We start from the raw sequence: 24,980 nt of genomic DNA, 5'->3' as shown, positions 1-24,980 counted from the left end.
TGAGCTGGGGTCCTAGTGCCGGTGTCTGGTGTGTGCTGAGGCTGGTGGGGTGTTTCTGCATTTCCCCAGGGCTAAAATGAAGCACATGACGGTTCTCAGAGCCGGAGTCTGCCCATTCCCCTAGCTATGCTGAGACACGTGAGGGATCTGGTGTTGGTGCTTGCCTGCTCCACCTCACTGGGACTCAGGATCTACCACTGTTTGCTAAGGTAGGGCTTGCTGGGACACTTCCTGTCCTGAACTGAGCTCTCCTTTCACAAGAGACAGACCTTTCCTGCCAATCTTCCAAGTTTCTTGGGCTCAAAAACTGTTTCACCCTGTCTTTTTGCTGGTTCTGCTGTCCCAGGATTTGTTTGGGGGTGCTATTTTATGGTTGTTTGGAGGTAAATATGGGAGAGTTATGGTGATTTACTGCTTACTCTGCTATCTTGGCTCCTGGAAGTCTGTTCTGATATTTTGAATGAGGAAATGATTAACTGAGGGATAATTTTCAATACCTAGGGATCCTTTTTTTCTTCCTTTTCCTTTCTGGTAAGTGCTTTGTAAACATTAAAGTATTATAGAAATATGAGTTATTGTTAAGTAAGCACCTGTTTTGAGCAAAGGAATGTGAGGTAAAATTGGGCCCCTTCCCTCACTTGGACTTGACTTGGAAATTTCAAATTAAATTTGTTGAATTTCTCAGTATTTCTCAGTGTCTATTAAGGAACAGTCCAAACCCACTTATCTCTGTGACAGTTATTCATCTTATTCAGCCAAGGATGGTGTGAATACCTCAGCCATTTTCTTAGCGATTCATTAGACTCCACTGATAGGACTGTCGGATCCTTGTGGGGTCCAGTGGTGATGGAGATGAGATTTGAGTACTGATGACCAAAGGGCCAAAGGGAGAGAGAATTGTCCTGGACAAGGAAGGCATAATCTACCTCACGGAGAGCATCCAGGACAGGGAGCAGAAGGCTGGGCTGGCTCAGGGGAGAATGACCTCAACTCAAGAGTGTGGTAGGAGTCAGGAGGAATTCATAGCAATGGTAGAAAGCTGGGGCTCAACAGGACTTTCTAGAATACCAGAAACTTAGAGCTAGGAAAGACTTTGACAAGGACAGTCAAATCCAACTTAAACCTGACTGAGAAGTACTTGGAGGATGCAAGAGACATGAGGAAAATAGTCATCTCTCTCTCAAGCATCATTTCCTCCCAAGATAGCAGTGTCCCATGGGGGCCATGCTCCCTGCATACTCTGTAGAACGACCAGGGTCAAGAAGTGACCTCTCTGTGAACCACAAATGAGTCAAATATATGAAGGCAAATCTCTGAGCCTAGCAGAACCCTCATCTCTGCAGAGGCACAGCTCTGTGGGCACTGAACCAGGGCTGCTCTCTGGCTTTTGGTGTCTTGGCTGACCACCCCCACAGGTCACTGCCGGACACTTCTTTCTCCTCCTGCTATTTCCTCCCAGGCAGCTCCAATCCTAGGTGAGTGGGTTTCCTTCAAGACGGTTGACAAGTAACTTCACAAATGCTTGTAAACCCTTCTATATGTTTGTGGAACAAGAAACCCAGTACCTTGTGAGAAGCTATGGTTCACTCTAAAGTACTCCGCTGTGAAACTTACCGAGAAAGGAGGTAGAACAATGAAATGTTCATTTTGTTTAATGAGAACTTGGTGACTTCCAGCACAAACAGCTTTTCTTTAGGCTGGCTGTCAAATTTCTTCATCCTGAAACTAGTTGGGTTACTCACAGGATGTGTTAAGGCAAACAAATCCGCAAAAATTGTTTTCAATTAGAGAAGTCCTACTTGGTAGAAAAATAAATCACATTTTTCTTCACTGTGCTAATATTGAATGTAATTTAGTCTCCAAATGGTCACACCTTTAGGTTCCTCATTGGATGAAATGTATTTTTGTTTTATGAACAAAACAGTATCTGTCACACAAAGAATGAAAACGTAGGAAGCTGTATACTTGTATGACAACTTAAGAAGTTGCTGCCAACTCATCCTTTGACAAATAAAGTGAAAGCCAGACCTTGGAGCTTGCTCTATTAGAAAGCAGGTTTGATTTCCGATCTCTGCTACTTTGGGGTTCCATCTCATAGAATTGGTGCTGAAGTTTACAAAATTGGTGTGAGCCTGGACAGCTTGCTTTTGAGAAGAAATGGATACAGATTGTTTGAGCAGGTATTAAGCATCCTTTGAATGGTCAGAAAGCTGAAATATGTTTCTGGAAAAACTGCCTCAAAACACAGTGTACATCTCTTAGAACCAACAGATGTTTGTAAGGTTGGAAATCAATGACTTTTTTTTTTCTACTTTAAGGGAAGAGTCTGAGTCAAAGTTTCCTTGGATCATTTTTGGAATCACAGAATCACAGACTGTCAGAGTTGGACGGTTCCCTGGAGCACGCTGAAGCCAAACTCAATACACACCCTTTGCTGGTCTATTGCAATAGCCTCCCAGGAGGTTTCCCCAGCTCACACCTCTTCCCACTCCAATCCAGAGCTGCTCCCAAACTAACACACAGGTCTGACCAAGTTACACTCCTCACTTTATTACACTTCAGGGGCTCTAGGAGCGAAAGAGCAGAGTCTCCCTGGTTTGGCATTCAAAGAGCTTCACGACTTGGTGCCTTCCTACTTTTGCAGTATTGTAGGGGGCCCCCACATTGGCTTTCTTGCTGCTCACACTCACTGCTTCCTCTCCCAGGGGCCTGGGGCTGTTTCCTTGGTGCTCCCTCATCCCAAGACACTCTGGCTTCCTCCAAGAGCTAGCTCAGATTCTACCTTCCGCCTGAGGTCTCTCCTGGTTCCCCCAGTGGTTCCAAGATGATCTTAAATTTACTTTGTATGTGTTTTGTATATGGCTATATAGGTTCAGGTTGTCTCTCCTACCGGAATGTAAGTGCCTTGAGGGCAGGAACCACTTCCCCTCTGTCTGTATCCTCAATGATAAATGATTGACCAATGGATAGATGGAGAAACTGAGGCCCAGAGAAGGATTTTCCCCAAATGACATGGTTATTTTGGGGGAGCAAAGAAGAGAACCCAGGTCTTCTGACTGCTAGTCGGGTTCCATTTCACCATACTGCTACCTTTTCACCAGCAGTTAATTTGAATAATCCTTTGCTTATTTGGCAACTTTTGTCTTTTAAATCTCTGGTTCACAGCCCTCCCTCACTTGAATTCAATTCATTTGCAAGTCATGGCATCACCTTCCTGATATCACAGTCCTCTTCCAGAAGAAAGGACAAACTACAATCTCAACTCATATACAGTGACTAAAGGATATAAAAACTCATTACAAAGAAAACAATTCCAGAAGATCCCAAGTAGAACTGAGGACCCAAGTGCTTCACCCCTCTCTGCTCAGGACTAGGCAAAGGGGCCGCCTGGATGTTTCTCTCACAGGACTCTCCAGTCCTGGTTCCCACACCTAAGCGCCGGCTGCCCCACACCCTGGGTGTGCTCCTTCCTGCCCTCCTGAGATCCCTGGCTTCCCTCAAAACTCAGCTCATTCAGTTAAGTGGCCTGTGGAGCTCGTCCTGACGTCTGTGGTGCCAAGGCGTTTGTTTTGTACATACCTGGAGATGTACATTGCCTCCTGGAGAACTGGACTGGTTTCCTTTGTGTCACTGTATCCCTAGCATAATTTCTGGCACATGATAGGTGCTTAAAAATACTTGTTGATTAAGATAAGCCTTCCCTCCACAAACATGCAGTGAACGTACCTGAACTAACTAATTTAGTAACAACAGCTCATATTTCTATTGCAGGCGGTACAAATATTCCCATTTCATGGATAAGGAAAGTAAGGGTCTGAGACACAACTAGTTAGCAATGGAGGCGGGTCATAATTGCAGATTTCCTGACTCCAGGCCCATATCCTTTAAGGCAAGAGGCTTCAGCACATACTAGTTTTGTAAGGAGTAGGTGAATAAATATCCAACTGGTTTAGAGAATGGTAGCTCCAGAGGGGTGTACAAAGGCGTCTCCCCGATAACCTTCACTAACTGAAATGAATATGCAAAGTCCCTTATTCTCAATATGGAAATGCGCAGACAGGCAAATCATCTGTCATTCCCTTAATTTAATTGTCAGACCACATTCAATTATCTAATATAAAATGCAAATGAAGTGAATGGCTGACAGCATATCCCAATTATGTTCATTATAATAATTAAATAGGACAGAATTTAGAAACAGAAATGAAAGAGCCATAAAACACATGGAGATTTTTAATTAAAACAACAACCTTTTAATTAGAAACTGTAATACTACAGTAAATAGATGATTGGCTTAATCAAAGATACAGACATTAATTTTATTACACAGGTTTCTCTGCTGTGGCCATCCTTTGTGCCAGGGGACCTGTTCCCTTCAGTTAATAGGCTAAATGGTAGCAGATACAAAGGATCAATTTAATGGACAAGCCTTGATGCAAAGTAACTGCACAGTAAAACTACCTTCCTTTACAGCTCCATATCCCAATCCCCAGCTTTATAAAAATAAAAGGGCAAGCTGTCTCTGTAAAATGTTGGGTCTGAAAGGGGGCTGAACAATGGTGCAGAAGCACTAAAAAAATGAAGTATTCCTCTTCCCCCTCTGGAATAGCTTTGATTTCTGGATGGTCTGGAAATCTGCTTTTAGTTCAACAAAACCAAATATTCATTAGAGAGTATGAGTTTCAGGCTGGCAGTAAGGAGAACTGGATTCCATTCTTGGCTCCGACATCTAATTTCATTGTGACCCTAGGAGCACTTTCCGAGCCTCAATTCCCTCCTGTGAACAATGGAATTATTGATTTTGACTTTACTTACTTAATAGGATTGCTGCCAGGAGCTCTATTTGAAGTAAGAAAACTAGAATTCAAATCCTAGCCCCATCCCTTACCACCTGTACGACCCTGGCCAAGTTGCTTCTTACCAGCTCTCCCTTTCCTCATCTATAAAGTGAGAGGGTGGGACCATGTTTTCTAAGATTGCTTGACTGTAACCAGTCCTCCATCTTGGATCCTCTTTTCTCTCTTTCCTTTCCCTTTGTCCTCTCCTCCCTGGGTGACACTAGCACTTAAGAGGTCAATGATCGCCTCTGGGCAAATGGTTCCCAGATCTAGAGGCATCCAGCATTCATCTGTCTTCCAAGCTCTGGTCCTGTATTACCAATTGGTTTCTGAACATTTCCACCTAGCTGTCCCAGAGGCATCTTAACTTCAACATGTCCAAAACAGAACTCACGTGTGCCTATAAACACACCCCTCTTCCTCATATCCCCGTTGGCCCTGGGTTTAAATAGTGAATCCTGATTCTTATTCTCAGTGTGAGTGTAGGACAAGTCCTTCTGCCTTCCTGGGCATCGGCTTCTTCCTCTACAAGACAAGCAGTTGGACCCTACGACCTTGATGGTCGCTGATGCTCCTATGATCCCATCCCTCTTGGGGCTCCACCATTCTTGGGGTACCCTGATCCACGGCCTTGGGGGAAGTGGGCTTGGCCTTTCCCTGTCCCGCATCCTCGCATCCCTTTGTCCAATCGATGCCCAAGTCATGTAGCTGCTAGCTCTCCAGTCCCTTTTGCATCTGTCCCTCTCTCCAGCCTGTGAACCACCCTCTTACCCAGTGCTCCTTCATTTCCAAACTGCCCGTTCTGTGATGCCAGCAGCTGTCGCTATCCCAAGTCTCTGGTTTCTCTTTTTTTCCCTCTCCACCTGCTAACTGGCTGTCAGATGAAACCTAGGAAAAACTAAGGAGGCACCAGCCAAGTTTTAATTTATATCTGCTTCAAAATCAGAAGGCTTTGATAAGAAGGTAGATCTGGCTTCTCTTATGGGAACATGCTTAGGAGGACTTGAGGTAACTGGGTTGTTTTTTACTGCTCAGAGTAAATCGATTTCAGCGTCCCTGGCCTGTTCTGAATGGATGAGGTCATTGACCGTCTTCCTGAGGGTTGTCTCCTGGCCCCCAGCTTAGTCCTGAACCCCTGGATTTCAGTATCTGGTTCACAGTCCTTCTCTCCAGCCCAACCTCATGCCGGCAAACTTCAACATGCATGCTGATGTTCCCTGAGACACTCCAGCCTTTCAGAGCCTCAAAATCCTCACTGCTCATGACCCATGGCTTCATGCCAACTTGGCCATGACCTCAAGCTCACCATCACCCATAAGTACTCCACATCCATGATCAAAAATTCTGAAACGCTTTTGTCCATCAATTACTTCCTATCATTCCATCTCTCCCAACATTTCACTCCTCCCAAATCTATCCTTGTGAATTTTATTTATATTCTTTTTTTAGGAATTTAAACTCCAAAAACCAAGAGAATTTTCATATACTCATCAGAACACAAAAAGATTATATATGAAACCACGAATCTTCATTTAATACTGTTTGCTGTTAAAAGACCTATAAAATAATTATTTCATCCTACTTTAAAAACTGTCCTGTGTGTCTCTACTTCCCTCTGTTCCTGTCTGTACATTTAACAAAGTTTCAACAGCCTTCTTTTATTGGCATCATTAGTGTTACCCCTTGAGGCAGCTAGGTAGCAGAATGGTTAGAGTACCTGGGAGTTCAAACTTGGCCTCAGACACTCATTAGCTGTGTGACCCTGGGCAAGACACTTCACCCTGTTTGCCTCAGTTTCCTCATCTGTAAAATGAGCTGGAGATGGAAATGGCAAACCATTCCAGTATCTTTGCCAAGAAAACCCCAAATGGGGTCATAAAGAGCTGGACATGACTGAAACAACTTAACACATTGCTACCTTACCTGTCCCTGATTAAAAACTGAGCAAAAGAAAAAAAAAAACAACCTTGTAACAAATAAACATAGTCAAGCAAAATGAGTCCACCCAGTGGCCATGTCCAAAAATGTATGACTCTTCTGTACCTTGATTTCATCTCCTCTGTCAGGAGACAGATAACCATGATTCATTCATTACATGTTCTCTGCAGACATGGTTGGTCATTGCATTGATCAAAGTTCTTAAGGCTGTCAGAGCTATTTTTCTTTTTAATTAATTTTTTGCTTGTTGGTGAGGCAATAGGGGTTAAGTGACTTTGCCCAGGGTCACACAGCTAGTAAGTATTAAGTGTCTGAGGCTGGATTTGAACTCAGGTCCTCCTGACTCCAAGGCCACAGCTCTATTCACTGCGCCCCCTACCTGCCCCAAAAGCTATTTTTCTTTACAATGCTGTTATTCTCCTGGTTCATCTTACTGTACTCTACAATGGGTCATTTTACTCAGGATTCTCTGAAACTGCCCCTTTCAAAATCGCATACGTTACTCCATCAGGTTCACATACCATAGTTTGGTTAGCCATTCCCCAATGGATACTCCCCTTCCCCCCCCCCTTAGATGCCAGTTCTTTCTTTTTCTTCTCCCAACTTTAACCCCTCCTTCAGGGTAAGGAATTTTTGCTTTTGACCATTCCCTCACTGATTGTATCCCCCTTCATTTTTAAGGTCTGAGGACTCCCATCCCAGCTCCCACTTTCACAGGTGAGTCTATGGTCTCAGAGTAAGGTTACATCTCTAAGGGCTCTAACAGTCATCCCTAAGAAGTCAGGGATGATTCTCTAATGCCACGGGTTCAGGCCCCTCACTGGAGTGCTTCCTCCCAACACTATCAGCTGAGAATCAACTCAGTCAGCTAGCAAATACTTTTAGAAAGGAGTGCCCCCAAAGCGGTATGAGCAGGGACACTTGGTACCAAATGCCCTCCCAAAAGTCTGTGTCATCCACGAGTACACACCATGTCCAGGGAGAGTGGGCCCAAGCTTGAGGAAGATGCGGGGCTGGGGGGTAACACGGCTCCTAGCTGTGGGGAGCCTTCTTCTCTCATTCGTGGGGCGCCCCATGCACCTGAGTGAGATGAGAAGTCCAAAGTCTTCCAGATCCCTTAAAGCTTACAAGATCCTCCTCGGGCTCGAGGAGGAGGAGGGGAGAGCATCCGTGCTGAGGCCAAAGCTGAGCCCTCCCCTTCCTTCCCTCTCTGCTAGATGGTTTATTTGAATAGTCATGCTTGCTCCACTTTGTGGAATTCTTCAATTCTAGCTAACTGGACGCTTTTATGTAGAACCCAGAGAACATGGCAAATCCCTCAGACAAAGGGAACTGACCTCCTGTCTGGTGCCACCTCTCTTCATGAAGTGGTTTTCAAAGACTTTTCATGCTTAGTCTAACGTCTACGACTGATTGTGCAAATTATCATTTTCTTTAACTAGAGCAGAGTGAGACTAAATTGAATAAATATCAGTCAATGCCCCCTTATACTCCTCTTTGCACAAATGTATTCCTTTTACCATCTCTTCTATTTCCTCCCTTAAAAAGAGAACCAATCCATCCTCTTCCTCATCCCACTGCCACCCTGCCTCCCAGGACCTGTTTTTCTCATCTAACTCCCTGTTATTTTCTCAGAAGATGTTAAGGTTCTATAGTGACACTTGCTCTCTCCCTAACAGAATGTTAGCACTGTATTATCATATAGTGCCTTCTAATCTCTCCCACAAGTTACTCTTTCAGGCTGCTTTGGACTTGTGTTTCCATTGCAAACTTCTTACTCAGCTCTGGCCTTTTTATCAGAAAGTTTTTTATTTCATTAAAGGTCATTTTTTCCTCTGTAGAATTATGCTCAGCTTTTCAGGATAAGTGATTATTGACTGTAAGCTGGAGCCTTTTGGAATACCATGTACTAAGATCTCTGTTTTTAGGAGAAATTGCCAGTCTCGTATGAGCCTAACTGCAGTTCCACAGAACAATTTCTTCCTGGGCACTTGTCATATTTTTTTTTTCCCTTTCACATGGGAGTTCTGGATCTTGTTTATGACATTCTTTGGAATTTTCTTTTATAGTTTCCTTCAGGAGTTGATTGGTGAATTATTTCTTCTTCATTTTTTTTTTTGGTTCTAGATTGGGCAGTTTTCACTTAGGATTTATCATGTATCATCCAGGCTTTAAAATATCATGGCTTTTAGTGAGTCTACTGATTCTTTAATTATCTTATCTTCACCTATTTCCAAGGTCAATTGTTTTTGATATCACAGAGCTTATGTTTTTTCTACTTTTTCAAACTTTTGATTTTGTTCTAGTATTTCTTTCTGATGGAGTCACTGATTTGTTTGGTCTGTTCTAGTTGTCAGAGTCTATTCTTTGGGCGGGATTTACCATTCTGTCTTTAAGCTATGTATTCTTTAAGTCTTTCCTCCAGAGTTTTTATTTCATTTTTTTCTTGCTTCAATTCACTTCCCATCAGCTATGATAATTTTGGACTTCTCTGGAACTCTGTAGCAGGCAGGCCCTTGCCATGGATGCCTTCTCTTTCTCTCCACCCCTCACCCTTCTCAGCTTACTTTTGTGTGTTGGCTGCCCCCATTATAGTGTTAAGTTCCTTGAGGGCAGGGATTTTATAAGTAGGCACTGAATCAATGTTTATTAGCTGACTAACAAATACCTGATATATATATGTAGTCCTTGTGAAAGATTCATTTTTGCCTTTGAATCACTTCTTGCAATTATTATGGAGTAAATCATGCCTTTCTTTGGGAGATCTTTAGAGTCACAACCCTTCTTGATATTTATTGGTGTATTCTTCGATTCAGCTCTTTCTCCAGCTACTGTTCCTAACCTTATGACACTGCCAGGATCCAGCCTCCTGCTCTCGTTTTTGCATGAAGAAGTATGTAACCAGCGGGGCAGCTGGCCCTGCTTGACATCACCCTGTGTCTTCTGGCTTCCTGTGCTGACTTCTCCCTCCCGGAGTCCAGAGGCCTGGATCGTTAGGGCCTTTGATGGCATCTCAAGACAGAGTGTTAGGGCTGAAGCCTGCAGTGGCTCAGTCTGGGTGCTCTCATACTGCACTAGAAGCTGCTTGCTCCCTGGCTCTTCTAACATCCCCACTCTAATCTAGGGCTTTCTGCCTTTCCTGGGCCTTCTGAAGGAGAATCCTACACTCTTGCTACCTCTGACCCAGAGGCTATGCCTGTCGGCTCAAGCTGGGAGGCTGTGGGCGTGTTTGTGCTGGCACGGGCTTCTGGCTGACTTTTTGTGCATATCTTAGGTGGAAGAAGTCACTTACTGTAATTTCTGATGTATTCCTTGCAGGTTATCGCTGGAGTAGGTCTGCCTGCCCTTCAGGCATGCATTTTGGCCAGAAGTTCCCTAGACCTGCTCTTTACAGATCATCACTTCAGAGCCAGAAGGGGCCTTTCTGATAATCTAGTCTAATACTCTCAGTCTGCAGATGCAGAGTAGCAGGAGACTTGCCCAAGGCTACAAAGATCAGGGTTTGAAGCTGGTCCTCCGACTCCAAGGCTCACTATCCCTTTGTAATCTTCCAGGCTGCCCTGCTCTGCTTGCACTTTCTTTCCTTCCCAATCTTGCTCTGACGGATAACCAGCTCAATGTTACACTGTCCTCTACTCTCCAGACCCACTGTTCCTTGACCTATCCTCAGCACAGGCCTTGCTGAGCCCCAGACCTGGATTACTTCCCCTCTCTGGCCCCTGCTCCTGTTCACACAGTGCAGGTTGGTGCCAGGCGGGAGCCACATTCAGCTGGGCCCTCACTGAAGCAAGGCGATCTTCCATATGTCTCCCCAGTTGATTTGGTATCCCATTTCTTTATGGATACTGCCTTTCCTTCTTTCTTCAAGTCTCCCACATCGCACCTTCCCTCTACCTTCCCAGCTGACAACCTTGCCTCCCCTTTCACCATGATCAGTGCGCTCTCTTTCCTCACTCTTGTGTCAGCATGCTCTGATGCCACCCTTTTCTCTTTCTTCCTCTCTTCCAGCCTCTGACTTTCTCCTCTCTGTGGCACCTGACCCCACCCCTGCCTCTACAGTCATTTCCCTCTCTCTTTCCAATTTTTTACCTTTCTCTATCAATGGGCTCATTCCCTTTTGTGGTTGTTCAGTTGTTTCAGTCATGTTCAATTCGCCATGGCCCCGTTTTGGGATTTTCTTGGCAAAGAGGTTCATTGTGCTTTCAAAAATACATGTTTTGGGAGCAGCTAGGTGGAGCAATGGATGGAGCTCTGGCCTTGGAGTTAGGAAGAACTGAGTTCAAATCCAGCCTCAGACAATTGACTGTGTCACCCTAGGCAAGTCACTTAACCCTAACTGCCTCATCAAAAAGCAAAAAAAAAAAGTTTCCCTCATCCTTAAAAACTTTTACGTGATCCTACCAGCCCTTAATGATACCACCTACAACTCCTTTTCTAGCCAATTCCTTGAAAAGGATGTTCAGTCTCACTGCATCCACTTCCCTTGCTCTCCCTCACTCCTGCACCTTTTGCTATCTGGCTTCAGACCTCACCACTTCCCTGAAACTGTGACTCCCTCTGAAGTGACTGAATATGACAGTCCCGACCTAGGTGCTGCACTGGACAGTGCTGCCCATCCTCTCCTCCTTCTGTGCTTCTCTCACCGCTGCCTAGAGAATGGGAGTCCTGGACCCCAAAAACCTGCCTCTTTGGGTCTTTGTAGTTGTAAGGCTTGACACAACGTCTGGAAGCATGGCAATGGTCAAATGAGAAGCCTGTTGTTATCTCAACAAGACTATGGATGTAAGGGAGGAGACGGTGATGGGTAGTGGTTGGTGAAGAGTATCTATCACAATAAAATCAGAGATCTAGACCAAACAATGAGTAATAATAACATCAACACCACTATTTTCTGTTACTTTTATCTAACTACAAAAAGCAATTATTTTATCCACCTGCCCAATAATCTATAGGCATTAAATATAAAAAACAATACGGTGATTTGTCACAGGCCCATTTTTCAGCTGAACACAATAAAAAAAAGATGAGAATAAGGTTATGCATGATAACAATAATAACCGAAACCCCAAAGAAGAAGGATGTGGAAATTTATCATTATCTACAGACATACTTTGGAGATATTCTGGATTCTGTTCCAGACTGCCACAAAAAAGCGAATATTGCAATAAAGCCAGTCACATGAATTTTTTGATTTCCTAGTGCATACAAAAGTTATGTTTATACTATATTGCAGTCTACTAAGTGTGCAACAGTATTATGTCTAAAAACACAATGTACATAACTAAAAATACTTTATTGCTAAAAAATGTTAACTATCATCTGAGCCTTTAGAGAATCATAATTTTTTTTGCTGGTAGAGGGTCTTGCTTCAATGCTGAGGGCTGCTGACTGATCAGGGTGGAGGTTGCTGAAGGCTGTGGCAATTTCTTAAAATAAGACAACAATGAAGTTTTCAGTGTTGATTGACTCTTCCTTTTACTTGAACACTTAGAGGCCATAGTGGGGTACTAATTGGACTAATTTCAATATTGTTGTGCTTCAGGGAATAAGGAGGCCCAAGTAGAGGGAGAGAGATGGGGAAAGGCCAGTTGGTGGCGGAGTCACCACACACATTGCCTTTACTGATTAAGTTTGCCATCTTCTATGGGCGCAGTTCTTGGCACCCCAGAACAACGAAAATAGCAACATCAAGGTCACACTGATCATCATAACAGATGTGAACAGATATAATAATAATGAAAAAGTATGAAATACTGCAATAATTACCAAAACGTGACACAGAGACATAACGTAAGTGCATGCTGTTGGAAAGATGATGCCAACAGACTTGTTTGATGCAGATTGCCACAAACCTTCAACTTGTAAAAAATGCAATATCTGTGAAGTGCAATAAAGTAAAGCACAATAAAATGAAGCATGCCTGTATGATATGGTCACGAGAAGAGCAACACAATGAAAATACAAGCCTTTGAATCAAGTGAGAAACAGAAAGATCATGCACTGTTGACATAAACAGTGAGAGTAGAGTTAGGTCAAAGGAGGTGATGTAGATTCTGTTTCCTCTGTGAAACCAGATAAGATCCTTAAATGGCAGTTTGAATGCTTTCCAGTGGCACACAAATTACTAGGAAAGCACTTGACCAGTTTCTTCTAAGATGCAAGACTGATCTCACCTGTCCTAACAGAATGTATCAAATGTCTATTAACCAAAATGAGAACACCAGTGAGACCGCCAAATCTCGACCAGTTATGTGTTTGTGGACTTTATACAATACATCCATAGATTCTATCGTTAAAAATAACTAACAACATCTACAAGGTAATAATACACTGGCTGAGGAGCAAAAAAGAACGTTTCCAGAAGTCTCAGTGCTGAACAGAGCACTTAATTATTGACGAGTTGTCCAAAAGTGCTGTGACGTTCAGAGCGCCTTTACTGATTACACCTTATGTGACCTAGCTCTACATTCATGGCTGTGAGAATGTCAGATTATTTGATGTCTACATAGAAAACACTTCTCTATTAAAAACACACCACCAACATGATACCAAAGATAATTAATATAAAACAGGGCGTCTTTTAGGGAGACAGTGACAGTCTCCTCTGATCTGGCTCCTAGTCTCAAACTCGCTCATCAGGCCAGTAGAATGTCCATGTTTAAAGAGCGCACTGTACCCGAGCATCTCCCCAGTCGCTCCATTGCCCTCATCTCCTCTCCCACTGGCTCTCCTCCTACTTGTGAGAGAACTCCTTCATCCAGGTCATGTTCACTGACTGTAAGTGTCCTAGCAGCTGGTGTCCTGGGCCCAGGGCTCTTCCTCCTCTAAGCTGCCTCCCATGGATCCGTGATCATCTCCACGCAGAGAATTCCCAGATCCTTTTACCCAGCACTAATCTCTCTCCTAGACTCTGGTCCTGCATCACCACTGCCTTGTGGACATCTTAAAGATAGCCCACAGGCCCCTCCAATTCACTATGTCCCAAATGGGGCTCATTATCTTTCCCCCAAACCCTGTTTTCTTCCCCACTGCCCTTCTGCTATCACAGGCACCAGCATTCTCCCAGTCACCAACGTCACAGCCTCAGCACCTTCTTCACTCCTGCCCCCCACTCCCCACACATAGCTAATCTGCTGTCTAGTCTTCATTTTTAACTTCACAACATCTCTTCCCTCGATTCATCCCTGGGCTTCTGGCAGCAGCTTTGTAACTGGTCTCCCCATTCCAAGCCATCCTCCATTCAGCTACAGAATATGGATCAGATCACGTCACCCCTTGTCCGATATATTCCTGTGGATCCTTCCTGCCTCCAAGCTCACAGAGGGGCTGCCACGCGGCATTTAAAGCCTTCCACAGCCTCTTCCACACTCTATGACTTGGCTACCCTAGCTCTACACATCATCCTATCTCCAGTCTCTAAGCCTTTGTCCAAGCTGTGCCCTCTCCTGCACCATTCTCCTTCCTGACCTCTGGCTCCTAGCTTCTCTCAAGACAACAATTCTCAGCTCTAAAAGGGGCCTTCCATAGTCCCTCCCACTGCCAGCACCCCCCCTTGAGATTCTCTTCCATTTTTATTAAGTGCACACATATACATATATTGTCTCTGTACGTAACTATCTGCCATGTTGTCTCCTACCCGAGAATGTGAGCTTCTGGAGGGCAGGGGTTACATCTTTGCATTTCTTGATATTCTCAGCACTTAGCCTAGTGCCTATCACAAAGAAAGTGCTTAGTAAATGCTCGTTGACTGACTGGCTGATGTGTATGGATGACATCAAGCTATGTGTGCCCACTGAAAAACATATTAAACAGCTTTTCCATCTTGTGGAATCTTTCTTCAATGATAAGCCTGGCATTCAGCACTCTAGAAATGCGAGTTATTACCAGGTCCACTTCAGCCACACCAAGTGAAAAACGAATGCAGTGTCCCTAGGAAGAGCAGACTGGCCCACTGCTTCCCAACACAAGACCTAGGAGGATCAGTGTTCAGTGCATACCATGATGGATAGCTTCATCATGGTCAACCCTCCCTTTCCCCCCTCTATTCGAGATCACCTAGCTCAATTCTCTCACTTTACAGACAAGGAAACTGAGGCGCGAGGTGAAAGGCTGCCCACAGGACGGAGCAGGGAGGCTGAGGTGATTTCACTATTTCAGTCAGAGAAGATTCATCTGGCCCCTGTCTCTTACCTGGTTGTCCGGATGGTTTACGGTAAAGTAGCCCACACAGATGATGACTTCGTGGAGCAGGACCTCGCAGGAGTGGTGGGCACAGTGCCACAGCAGAGAGCTGAGAATGTGCCGGAATGCCAGGGACAGCCCTTCTGCTCCTACAATAGACTGACAGAGGGCAAAAGGGATCATTTATAATCTGAGTGGTAGCCCCTCCCACCTGGGGGAGCAGAGGAGTTTAATTAAAGTAAGTAATGCCACTTTAAAATGACTTATTATTGCTCTTTCAAGGGAACCTCAAATACCAAACCTTCAAGCAAGCCCAATCAGTAATGTATAATGTCACTTTTCCAGCAAAATCTGTGACCTAAAGCAATCTGGTGTGTGGTTCTGCTTACTGCTTCTCCTCGCAATCACAGATGTGGTGAAAAGACACATAATTTATCTAGAAATTGGAAAAAAAGCACAGCCCATGTGGGCACCTATCAGAACTTAACTGACACACTGTCTCCACCATGTGCAGAGTCACTAGGTGTACAGAGCCTGTGCAGGACATACTGAGAGCTCCAGGCCTTTTGGGTTAAACTACAAAGAAGGGAGAAAACCCTCCTTTCTGCACACGGAAAAATCCTTTTCTCATTAGCTACCTGTGTGTTGCAAACAGAAAAGAAAGACAAAGGATAATTAATAGCTTTTCAAATACCCTTGTCAGGGATGCTGTATACAGCTTCCGGATCAGCTATGGGCTGGACTAGATGGCCTTGAGGGGCCAGTCTGCTCTAAGACTCAGAAATAAACAGTTTCAAAAGTAGGAGGTTTCTGAGATTGGGGGGAAGGGTGGTTGAGATCTTTCAGCTTGAAGCTTTCTGGTATGTTTTCTTTCTTTTTTTCTCCCCATCTTTTAATCTTAGCTTTGTTTTGTTTGGTTTTTATTTAGCATATTATTTTTCCCCAGTTAAATGTAAAAACAATTTTTAACATTCATTTTTAAAACTTTGACTTTTTGGTATACTTTCTAAACTGGGCAAGTTAATGGGGTGATCGAGGAGAACTCAACTGTACCTGTGGCCTCTATTTAGTAAACATGTCAAACAGACAGAGTGACCCAAGGTCAAAGGGGAAAAGTGAAGCCCAAGGACTAAGCTTAACTATCTAGAAAACAAAGCCAGAAGACAGTTTGAATATCTGGGAAAGGGGTTCATCTAGAACGGTTCTTGACTTTTGGTCTTTGCTCAGTGTGTGGGAGAATAACCCTGTCATGGCCCACGAGAGGTAGAAAGCATTCTCCCCAGTACAGGTCAGTCCAGAGCACCAAATCAAGCCATTTTTGCATGGATTTCTGAAGGAAATGCCTGGGTAAATAAATCTTTAGCGTCAAGATCACAGCCCTGAGAAGGAATAGCTTTCCAGGCCCTAAAGCAACTTCAGGAGCATTTTTGCTACTTTGCATCAAGCCCTGACATTTCTTCAGGCTTGTCCATACTTAATTAGTTACATCCACCTGTAGTGTAACCTCATGCTCTCTGCTGAACCTTCAGGGATAAGAACAGATCAAGGGCCATGTCAGTTTGAACAGAAAAATTAAACTCATTTTTCAGGGAAACTCTTCTTCCCTCTTTAGTCTTTGAAAGCAACACTGGATTTGGACTCAGAAGGCATGGATTCACATCCTAGATTTAACCTGTATTTTGTTGTCTGATCTAGAGCAAAACTGACACAGGGCAGCCCCTCCGTGAACCTTCAAATACTCTGCCTGTTTCACTGGCACACCATGAAATGGACAGTGGATGAACAGGGGGGCAGTGCTCCCCAAACTGCAACCTCTGGTCATGACCTCCTACTTGGTTTAAACCTGCTTCCTGGTGTAGCCCTCGGGCTCGAGAGACAGAGCACCCAGGAAGCACCAGTTCCTCGGGCGGCCCCAACTGAAGTGATTCTTCAGTCTTTCTGTCTCTCTATCTTGAATGTGTCTTGTGTAACTTCCTCATTTTCTGGAGAGAAGAGCCTGTGGGACACACGTTCCCTGGAAGGACTTCCAACCTCTCCTTTTGATCCATCATCTTGCTGCCTGAATTGTTACTGGACCCCAAGACTTGGAGTCTGAAGAGACCCTAGCAATCACCAGTTCCCATCTCCTCATTCTCTTGAGAAAGAGGCCAGAGAGTGGAAAGGGCCTGCTCAGCATCACTGAGGCAGGCTCCTCCTCCAAGTCACTGGGCTCTTTCCTTTCTAGTCAGGTCCCTTTTCTCCTGTGGCTCTGATCAGGCCACCTGACCCTCCAGGGTCCCACGTGGCCTTTCTCTGGCTGGGCATTCTTTTTTTTTTTTCTTTTTGGTGAGGCAATCGGGGTTAAGTGACTTGCCCAGGATCACACAGCTACTAAGTGTCGTGTCTGAGGCCGGATTTGAACTTAGGTCCTCTTAACTCCAAGGCCACAGATTTTTGCCAGGTATTCTTGCCTTCACTATCAGCAGAGCATTCAAGGCTACTTCTATTTGTTTCTTCCCCGCTCTCTAGATGATGGCTTCTTAGCCTTTTTTGTGTCATGGACCCCTCTGGCAGTAGTCTGCTGAAGCCACCTATGGGACCCCTTCTCAGAATGATGTTTTTAAGTGCAAAAAACACATAGGATCACAAAGGAAATTAATTATATTGAAATATGGCTATCAAACTATTTAAAAAATATGTTCCCAAGCCACGGGTTAAGAACACCTATAGACTATAAGTATCCAGGAGTAGGGAACCTGTGGCCTGAAGGCCACATGTGGCCCTCTAGGTCCTCAAGTGCAGCCTTTTGACTGAATCCAAACTTCACAGAACAAGTCCCCTTAATAAAAGCATTTGTTCTGCAAAACTTGGACTCAAAGGGCCGCACTTGAGGACCTGGAGGGCCACATGTGGCTGCAGCTTGCCCACACCTGGTATAGACCTTACTAAACCTTCAAGTAACTTTTCCAAGTCAGCCTTCTTAAGAAGATCTACTTAACAGTTGGCGTATGGAAAAGCACTAAGAAGCCAGGTGGCACAACGTCTAAAGCATTGGGCTAGGAATCAGGAAGGCTCAAGAAAATATTATGCTATCATAGTAACATTTGTATATAATCTGATTACTACAGGAGATCAGACGTTGTCTCCAACTCTTTCTAGCTTTTATTTAGGTAGCTTATGAAGCGGGTCCTTGACTAAATGGAAGTTGATTAAAAAAAATTCCACCTTCTGTAAGTGATCTTTCCTCACTCACCACTCCCTAAAACACACTTACTCGTTTCAATTACCCAAAGTAAATGCTCTCTATTTAATTTGAACATGAATTCAGTGTTTAGTCAGTCTGTCCCTGTCAGTGCTCCTCAGAGCAGGGCTCTGTATCTCGCTTAGTGCCCCGTCAGGGACCTCAAGCCAAACATGACACATGCTTAATAATGTCAACAGTGATGTTATATTGGTTGTGTGGCACTACGTGCAGATGCTAAGGGCTAAATGCATTCAATGGTCCAACAGCCAGGATGCAGACAAGGTACTGGCAGAGTGCCAGGCAGGATGATGGTAACAGGCTGCCTCTGTGGTGATCTCCAATTTTGGGGATGCTGGCCTATTACAGGACAAAAAGGTGAGCGGCATGCTTCAAAGGGGTACTGACTGCCCAAGGAAGAGGAAGAAGCTGAAGTGAAAGGAACTTGCAGATTCACTGGGCTGGGGAGGCTCTGGGCAGGAAAGAGAAGGCAGGATGCTACAGAACAGGGACGATATGGAAGGAAAGAGCGACCAGGAGAAATACAAGGGGGAAAGCGTAAAGCCAGGGAATGCTGAGTTCAAAGAAGCCTGAAGGGGGCCAGGACATCGAGCTATCTCCAAGTGCAAAGCCAAACACGAGACAGTGTCCTCCCTCCACAGAGGAGATTAAACATAGCCAGGTAAACACATACAGGAAAATGTGGGAGGGAGAGAGGACTATGCTAAAGAAAGGCCAGAGAGCTGGAATCTCTAGTGGAAGAGAGCTGGGGTTGCATCCCAAGCATGGCAGGCAGCCTGTGGAATGGGAGGTCAGTTTGTCTAGAAAAGAGAGGGTATGAAGGGGAACGATGTGGAATGAGGCTGAACAGAGGCTGGAGCCAGACTGTGAAGGACTTTCAAGGCTAAATTTGTAAGGTCATAGGTTGAGGCCATCCAGTCCAAACCCTTTATTTTACAGTTGGGGTAACTGAGGCAGAGAATGTGACTTGCTCAGGTCTGAGGCAGGATTTGAATTCAGGTCTTCTTTTTTTTTTATCCCACAGCCAACAGGGGGTCACTGAAACTTCTTGAAGAGGGGAATGAGAAGTCTGGCTTTATGCTTTGGGAAGATTCTTTTGGCAGTTTTGTGGAGAAGGGATTGGAGATGAAAGACAGATGCGAAGCAAAGCAACCAGTGAGGAGGCTCTGGGAGATTTGTGAAGTGCCTTGTGAGTGGAGAGGAGCAGATGGAGCCAGAAAAGAGTCAAGAACAGGGCTGATGTTGGAGCTAAGGCAACTGGAAGGAGGCCCTCAGTGGAAACAGAGAAGGTAGGTGGAGCAGTGGGGTTAGAGGGAAGTTACTGAATGCTCTTTCAGAGACTGAGAAGTCCACAGCATATTCAGTTAGAGATCTTCAGTAGGCAGCTGGAGATGTGAAAATGGAGATCGGCAGATATTAGGGCTGGCTCTATGGATGTGGTAATTATCTGTACGGAAATGCTCACTGAACCCAGGAGAGCTGAGAAGATTATTGAGAGAGTTTATAGAGAGAGAAAGAGGAGCTGGGGCCCAGGAAAAGAGAAGGCAATAAGGACTGCCTTCAAGTGGGGCTTGACAATTGATAATGAAGTTGAGGATGATGGTACTATACAAAAGTCTGAGAAATAGTCTGACAGGTAGAAGGAAAACCAGGACAAAACAACAGCACAAAAGTCCAGAGAGAAGAAGGTCAGATGATGCAGAGAGCTGAAGAAGGAAAAAGACTAACAAAATGCCATTGGCTCTAATAATTAGATCGTTTTCAATCTTGAAGGGAATAGTTTCAGTCGTGTGGTAAAGTTGAAAATGAGACTGAAATAAGCGGAGGAGAGTAGAGAACATGGAAATGATGCATCTACATCTGGCTGGGAAAGGACAATGACTTGAGGGGACAGTAAGGGAAAAACTTCTAGCAAGTTGAGCTCTCAAAAGTAGAAGGGGCTGCCTTGGGAAGTAATGGGTTTCTCATCACTTGATGTGCTTAATCACTTGTCTGAGAGTTTGTAGAAATTTTGGCTTTTGTTCAGATATGGGCTAGACCAGATGGCCTTGAGGTCCCTTCCAAGTCTGAGACTCTGTAGGTAAGAATGTGATGTGGACTTCGTCATCAGGAAGACTACAGCAGTGTAATAAAATGAAAGGTGTAAGGAGAGATCTGGATTCAAATTCTATCTGCCAGTCTTACTAGCTGAGTGACCCTGGACAAGTCAATTAACCTGTCTGTGCCTCAGTTTCTTCATCTATAAAATGAAGATAGCCCCTACCTCCCAGGGTTGTTGTGAGAGTCAAATGAGCATGTAAAGTGCTTTGCAAACCTGAAAGCACTACAGAAATGCTAGATAAGCATCAGTCAATTAAAACTCAGTTCAGTGAAATTCAACAAGCATTTGAAAATGGGGACAAATAATAATAAAATAATAAAAATGCTAATAAATTTGATAAATTCGGAACAATGTGGTCTGCAGAATCTATTCCACAGGCTCCCATAAGATTCTGTGTATAAAGCAGTATGTGAATACAAAAATGCTCCACAAATGTCTTCCTCTTCAGTAGGGGAGTAAATATATTCTGATGAAATAAAAAAATAAACATCCCCAGTCAGCAACATTTCTTTAGACACTAGGGGTCAGAATAGATTATCTCTAAGGTCCCTTCTTGTTCTAATTCTTAAACTCCTATGACTGCAGCTGATCCAAGTCATTATAAAAAGCAGAAAGACCACATGAAGGCTCACATTGCAGTTCTGTGGAGTTACTGGTGTCCTGTCCCAGGTTCCATTGCGAGGTGCCTTAAATACTTTAAATGTTGTATTTAGTTTGCTAAGCTAGCTTCACATAGGTGAAGAACATCATTTCTAAAGGACGTGACTTGGTCTCACATATTTTCTTTCACATTTAGAACAACACGAACATATCAATTAGTTAACTGCACGTTTGACATCAACTACCTTCTAGAAAGCTAGTGTTTCTTATCAATGATAGCAACTGAAGGACAGAGTTTTAGTGATCATATCTTTCCACCTTTTCCCCTCTCAACAATATAATTCCTCTAAACTAAATTCCTCATCACTTGCCAAATATCTTCATTTTAAATTAATCTATGTGCCAAGAAATTAACTGAATGTGACAGTCCATTTCTTGGGACTTGGTTTGCTCCAAAAGGCCAGTGTTTTTGAAAATTAAAATTCCTATGTGAGAAAGGCTGTTTTTGCATTGCTGACTTTGGAATTCTAGTATTTTAAGGCATTTTTTTCCCTTTGGTTATAGAAATGCAATTTATAGGGATTTGCACTTTTGACTATAAATACCTTTTAGAAGGAATAAAAAGCTAAATATTCCTTAAAAAGCCTCATCAAAAGCATTTATCCAGTTTTTGTGTTCTGCTTAAATTAAAAAAAAAGTTTCCCCTGTATTTAAAAGGTGACATGCAATATCAAATTGCCTACTGTCTCAGAAAGGAGGGGAGGTAAGGGAGGAAGAGAGAAAATTTGGAGCTCAAAATTTTAAAAAATGTTAAAATTTATCTTTACATGTAACTGGGGAAAATATTACTTAAAAAATTAATACAAGGACAACCTTTTGATGTGAAGAAGCCTGATGGAAGGACTTACTCCACCTTTTGTTGGCTACAGTTAGCTCCACATGCAGTGACCTAGAAACAAACCTTCATGTCAGTCCAGAATTAACAGGTTAACTTCTTTTAGCACTCAGCACAAACAGAAGACGAGGTTTGTTACCTGAAAAGCTGGCAGATCAAGGACCGCGAAGCTGTTGAAGAAACGTAGACTCTGAAGGGCAACTTGGATAGTACTCTGGGCGTAGCTGTCTTTGGGGCTGGCAGTGGGGGGGTCTGAGATGGTGCCATGGAAGAGAATACAGTAGAGCATGTGTAAGACTCCAACTAGATCTGTGGCCTGAAGAGCTGCTGCTAATCCTGTGGGGTCCTGACGTATTTTATCAAATATGTCCCACGACCTGGACAAAGAAACATTAAACTCTTTAAATAGAAATCAACTGTAGGATGTTAACATTTTATTAGGTCAAATGGAACAAAATAAGTAGACCGTTAAAAGCAAACCATCTGAGTTGTATAATATCGTAACAAGAAACCACAAGGAAGAAATCCAGCACTCCCACCAAATGTATTTATGTATGATTCTTATTGATACATTCCATCCTCATACCTTGTAGAAGTCCTCTATGCTTTGAGAAAACAACTAGCATCTTCAGGTTAAAATGCCTGAGTGTTACCCTAACCATGCATGTATCACCAGAGTAGGTTCCAGAAGACCTGTGGTAGAATCTTGGTTCTACTACCAATCAGATCTTGGGGAAGTAATTTTTTTCTCTCTGGACCTCAGAATCATCTCAAAAATTAGGGTATCAAAACAGAAAATCTATAAAGTCCTTTCCAGATTTAAGTCCTATAATCTTACGAATGACATTTTGCATAACTCTTTCCCTAACTATACCCAGCAAGCCGTGCTCTCCCCAATGTAAGGTGGGCACACGCACATAAAAGTACTGGTCTCTTCTAAACAGGCACATTTATCCTCTCTGGGGAGGTGGCAACTAGCAGTCCTCAAAAAAATCAAAGCATGAGTGTGGTTCATCATCCATACAGCCCTCACGAGAAGGAGTTATAAAAGTAAAGCTGATGGCAGCAAGAAAGGCTGAGGGGGGGCCACTTATCCAAGCTATACATTGGATTACTTCTGTAAAAAGCATTATTAAAATCAACTGGTGAACAGGTTCAGGGTTAGAGGCTTTCAAGCTGAACATGAAAAGTATTGGCATTTGTAGCTCTATATGTCAGCAAATCAAGCCAATGGAAATGTCAGGTCATATTTACATAGGCTTCAAGGTTTACAAGTACTTTACATACATCACCTCATTTCATTTTCACAGCAACCTTTATAAAGCAGGTATTGTTGGTATGATTTCCCACACTGTAAAGAAACTGAAGCAGATGAGTGACTTAAAGATCAAGATTTGAGGCTGGAAAGGGCCTCTAAGCTCATCTGTCTATAGAGAGGACACAGGGCCAGATTTTAGTCCTTTGACTTAAATCACCAGATCTCTTGGGACTGGTTTTCTCTTCTAAAATACGAAATGTTTAGACTCGATGACCTTTGAGATTTATTTGAGCTCTAAATCCTAAGAACTTGTGCACACAGGGTTTAAACCCTTGTTTTTTGACTGCACATCCAAGTCTTCTTTCCTTTACATCACAGTTTGGTCTCAAAGCATTTTTGGAGAAATGTCATTTATGAAATCCCAGCTGCTCTAGATGCATGTGGGCCTTTGCCAGTGGACTGATCTCACTGATCTCAGTCCACAGTGAGGCCTGAGGTGAGGTGTTTTGGCTTCACACCTTCCCTTCTGCTCCCTAGGCCCTCTAAAACTGCCCTGACCTCCCTGTCGGGCCCCTTCAACTACACCACTCATTGGTGACTCAGAACCACCCCAATGTTTCCCAATCTTGAGGAATTTTACAACTGGCATTAGCCTGGCACCTATCTTTCAGAATCTACTTTAGAGAATGACCTCTTACAGGAAGGTAGAAAGCTGACTTCAAACTTCTACAGAGAATCCTAGAGATCAGACATTGGAATGGATCTCAGAAGTCCTCTCTTTAGCCAGACCCAAACAAGGACCTCCTCTCTAATAACCTCAACTGATGGTCATCCAGACTCTAGGGAAGAGGAACTCACCTCTTCTTGAGTCACTTCACTGTACTTCTGGATAAACCACGGCAACTAATCAATTATCCTCCAAACTTAGCTTATAGTATATTGTTTTATAAAAGTAGCTGTTATTTTTAGAAAAAAAGTAATGCTCTTAATCATTGTTAGCAAAAACACAGCTCTCCAACATACCCCACACAGAACTCTCTCTTGTAACGAAGTAGCATGGCTAAGCAAAATAACTGATGCATTGGCATGACAGCACTGATGGTTCATTATTTCTCTACTGAGAGGGAGTAGAGTTCGTCAGTCCTTGGGAGTCAAGATGGGTCAAAGCATTGATGTGAATTCTGGTGTTCTTCGCTGTTACTTTCCTTTACGTTACTGTGGTCACTGTGACCATAGTGTTCTCGTTCTCTCTCTCTCTCTCTCTCTCTCTGAACATGTGATTTCATTGCCATAGGAAACTCTCTCTACCAATGTAGATCAACATCTGCTCTGTTGTCTGGGGTACTGAGAGGTCAAGTGACTTGTCTAGGGTCACAAAGCCATGATGTCTAAGAGGTAGATCTTGAACTCAGGTCTTCATTCTTCTATCCCCTCCATATACCATGCTATCTCTTTGTTCTCTTAGTTTTGCTTACAGATGCTGTGCATCAGTTCAAGTCTTCCCAATTTTCTCTGAATTCCTAATATTTGCTTCATCTCTCTTAATGCTAGTTGATCACCTCTAATTTATCCTGTATAGATTTTGCTTGTATATTGTTGTCTGCATATTGTCTCCCCTAGACTAGGAGATCCTTGAGATCAGATACTTTTCTTTTGCCTTCCTTTGTCTCCTTAATACTTAGCATAGTACCCAGCATTTAGTAGGTGCTTAGTAAATGTTTATGGATTAATACTCATTTCTTATGGAGTAACAGCATTCCATTACATTGCTACCCCACAAGTTGTTCAGCTGTTCCCCAGTCAATGGGCACCCAATATTTCTAGTCTTTTTTTCTAAGACAAAAAAGTGTCATTATGAATATTCTGCTATTTATTAGATCTTTCTCAATGTCTTTGACCTTCTTGGGGAATATGCCCAGTAATGAAAT

At 43.5% G+C, this 24,980-nt stretch overlaps 1 protein-coding gene across 1 annotated transcript in view; it reads right to left on the bottom strand.

The window, feature by feature from the left end:
- The window catches only part of SCAPER (S-phase cyclin A associated protein in the ER), a 415,034-nt gene that overhangs the window by 25,060 nt on the left and 364,994 nt on the right, over window positions 1-24,980 (bottom strand). The window contains 2 exon segments of the mRNA XM_020976028.2: window positions 14,967-15,116; window positions 21,934-22,171. Of these exon segments, the coding sequence (XP_020831687.2) occupies window positions 14,967-15,116; window positions 21,934-22,171 (388 nt within the window).

Source organism: Phascolarctos cinereus, unplaced genomic scaffold, assembly GCF_003287225.1.
Source record: "Phascolarctos cinereus isolate Bilbo 61053 unplaced genomic scaffold, phaCin_HiC Scaffold_3;HRSCAF=262, whole genome shotgun sequence".
NCBI classification, from domain to species: Eukaryota; Metazoa; Chordata; class Mammalia; order Diprotodontia; family Phascolarctidae; genus Phascolarctos; species Phascolarctos cinereus.
Note: the sequence above shows the minus strand (reverse complement) of the source record. Positions and strands in the feature narration are given on the sequence as shown.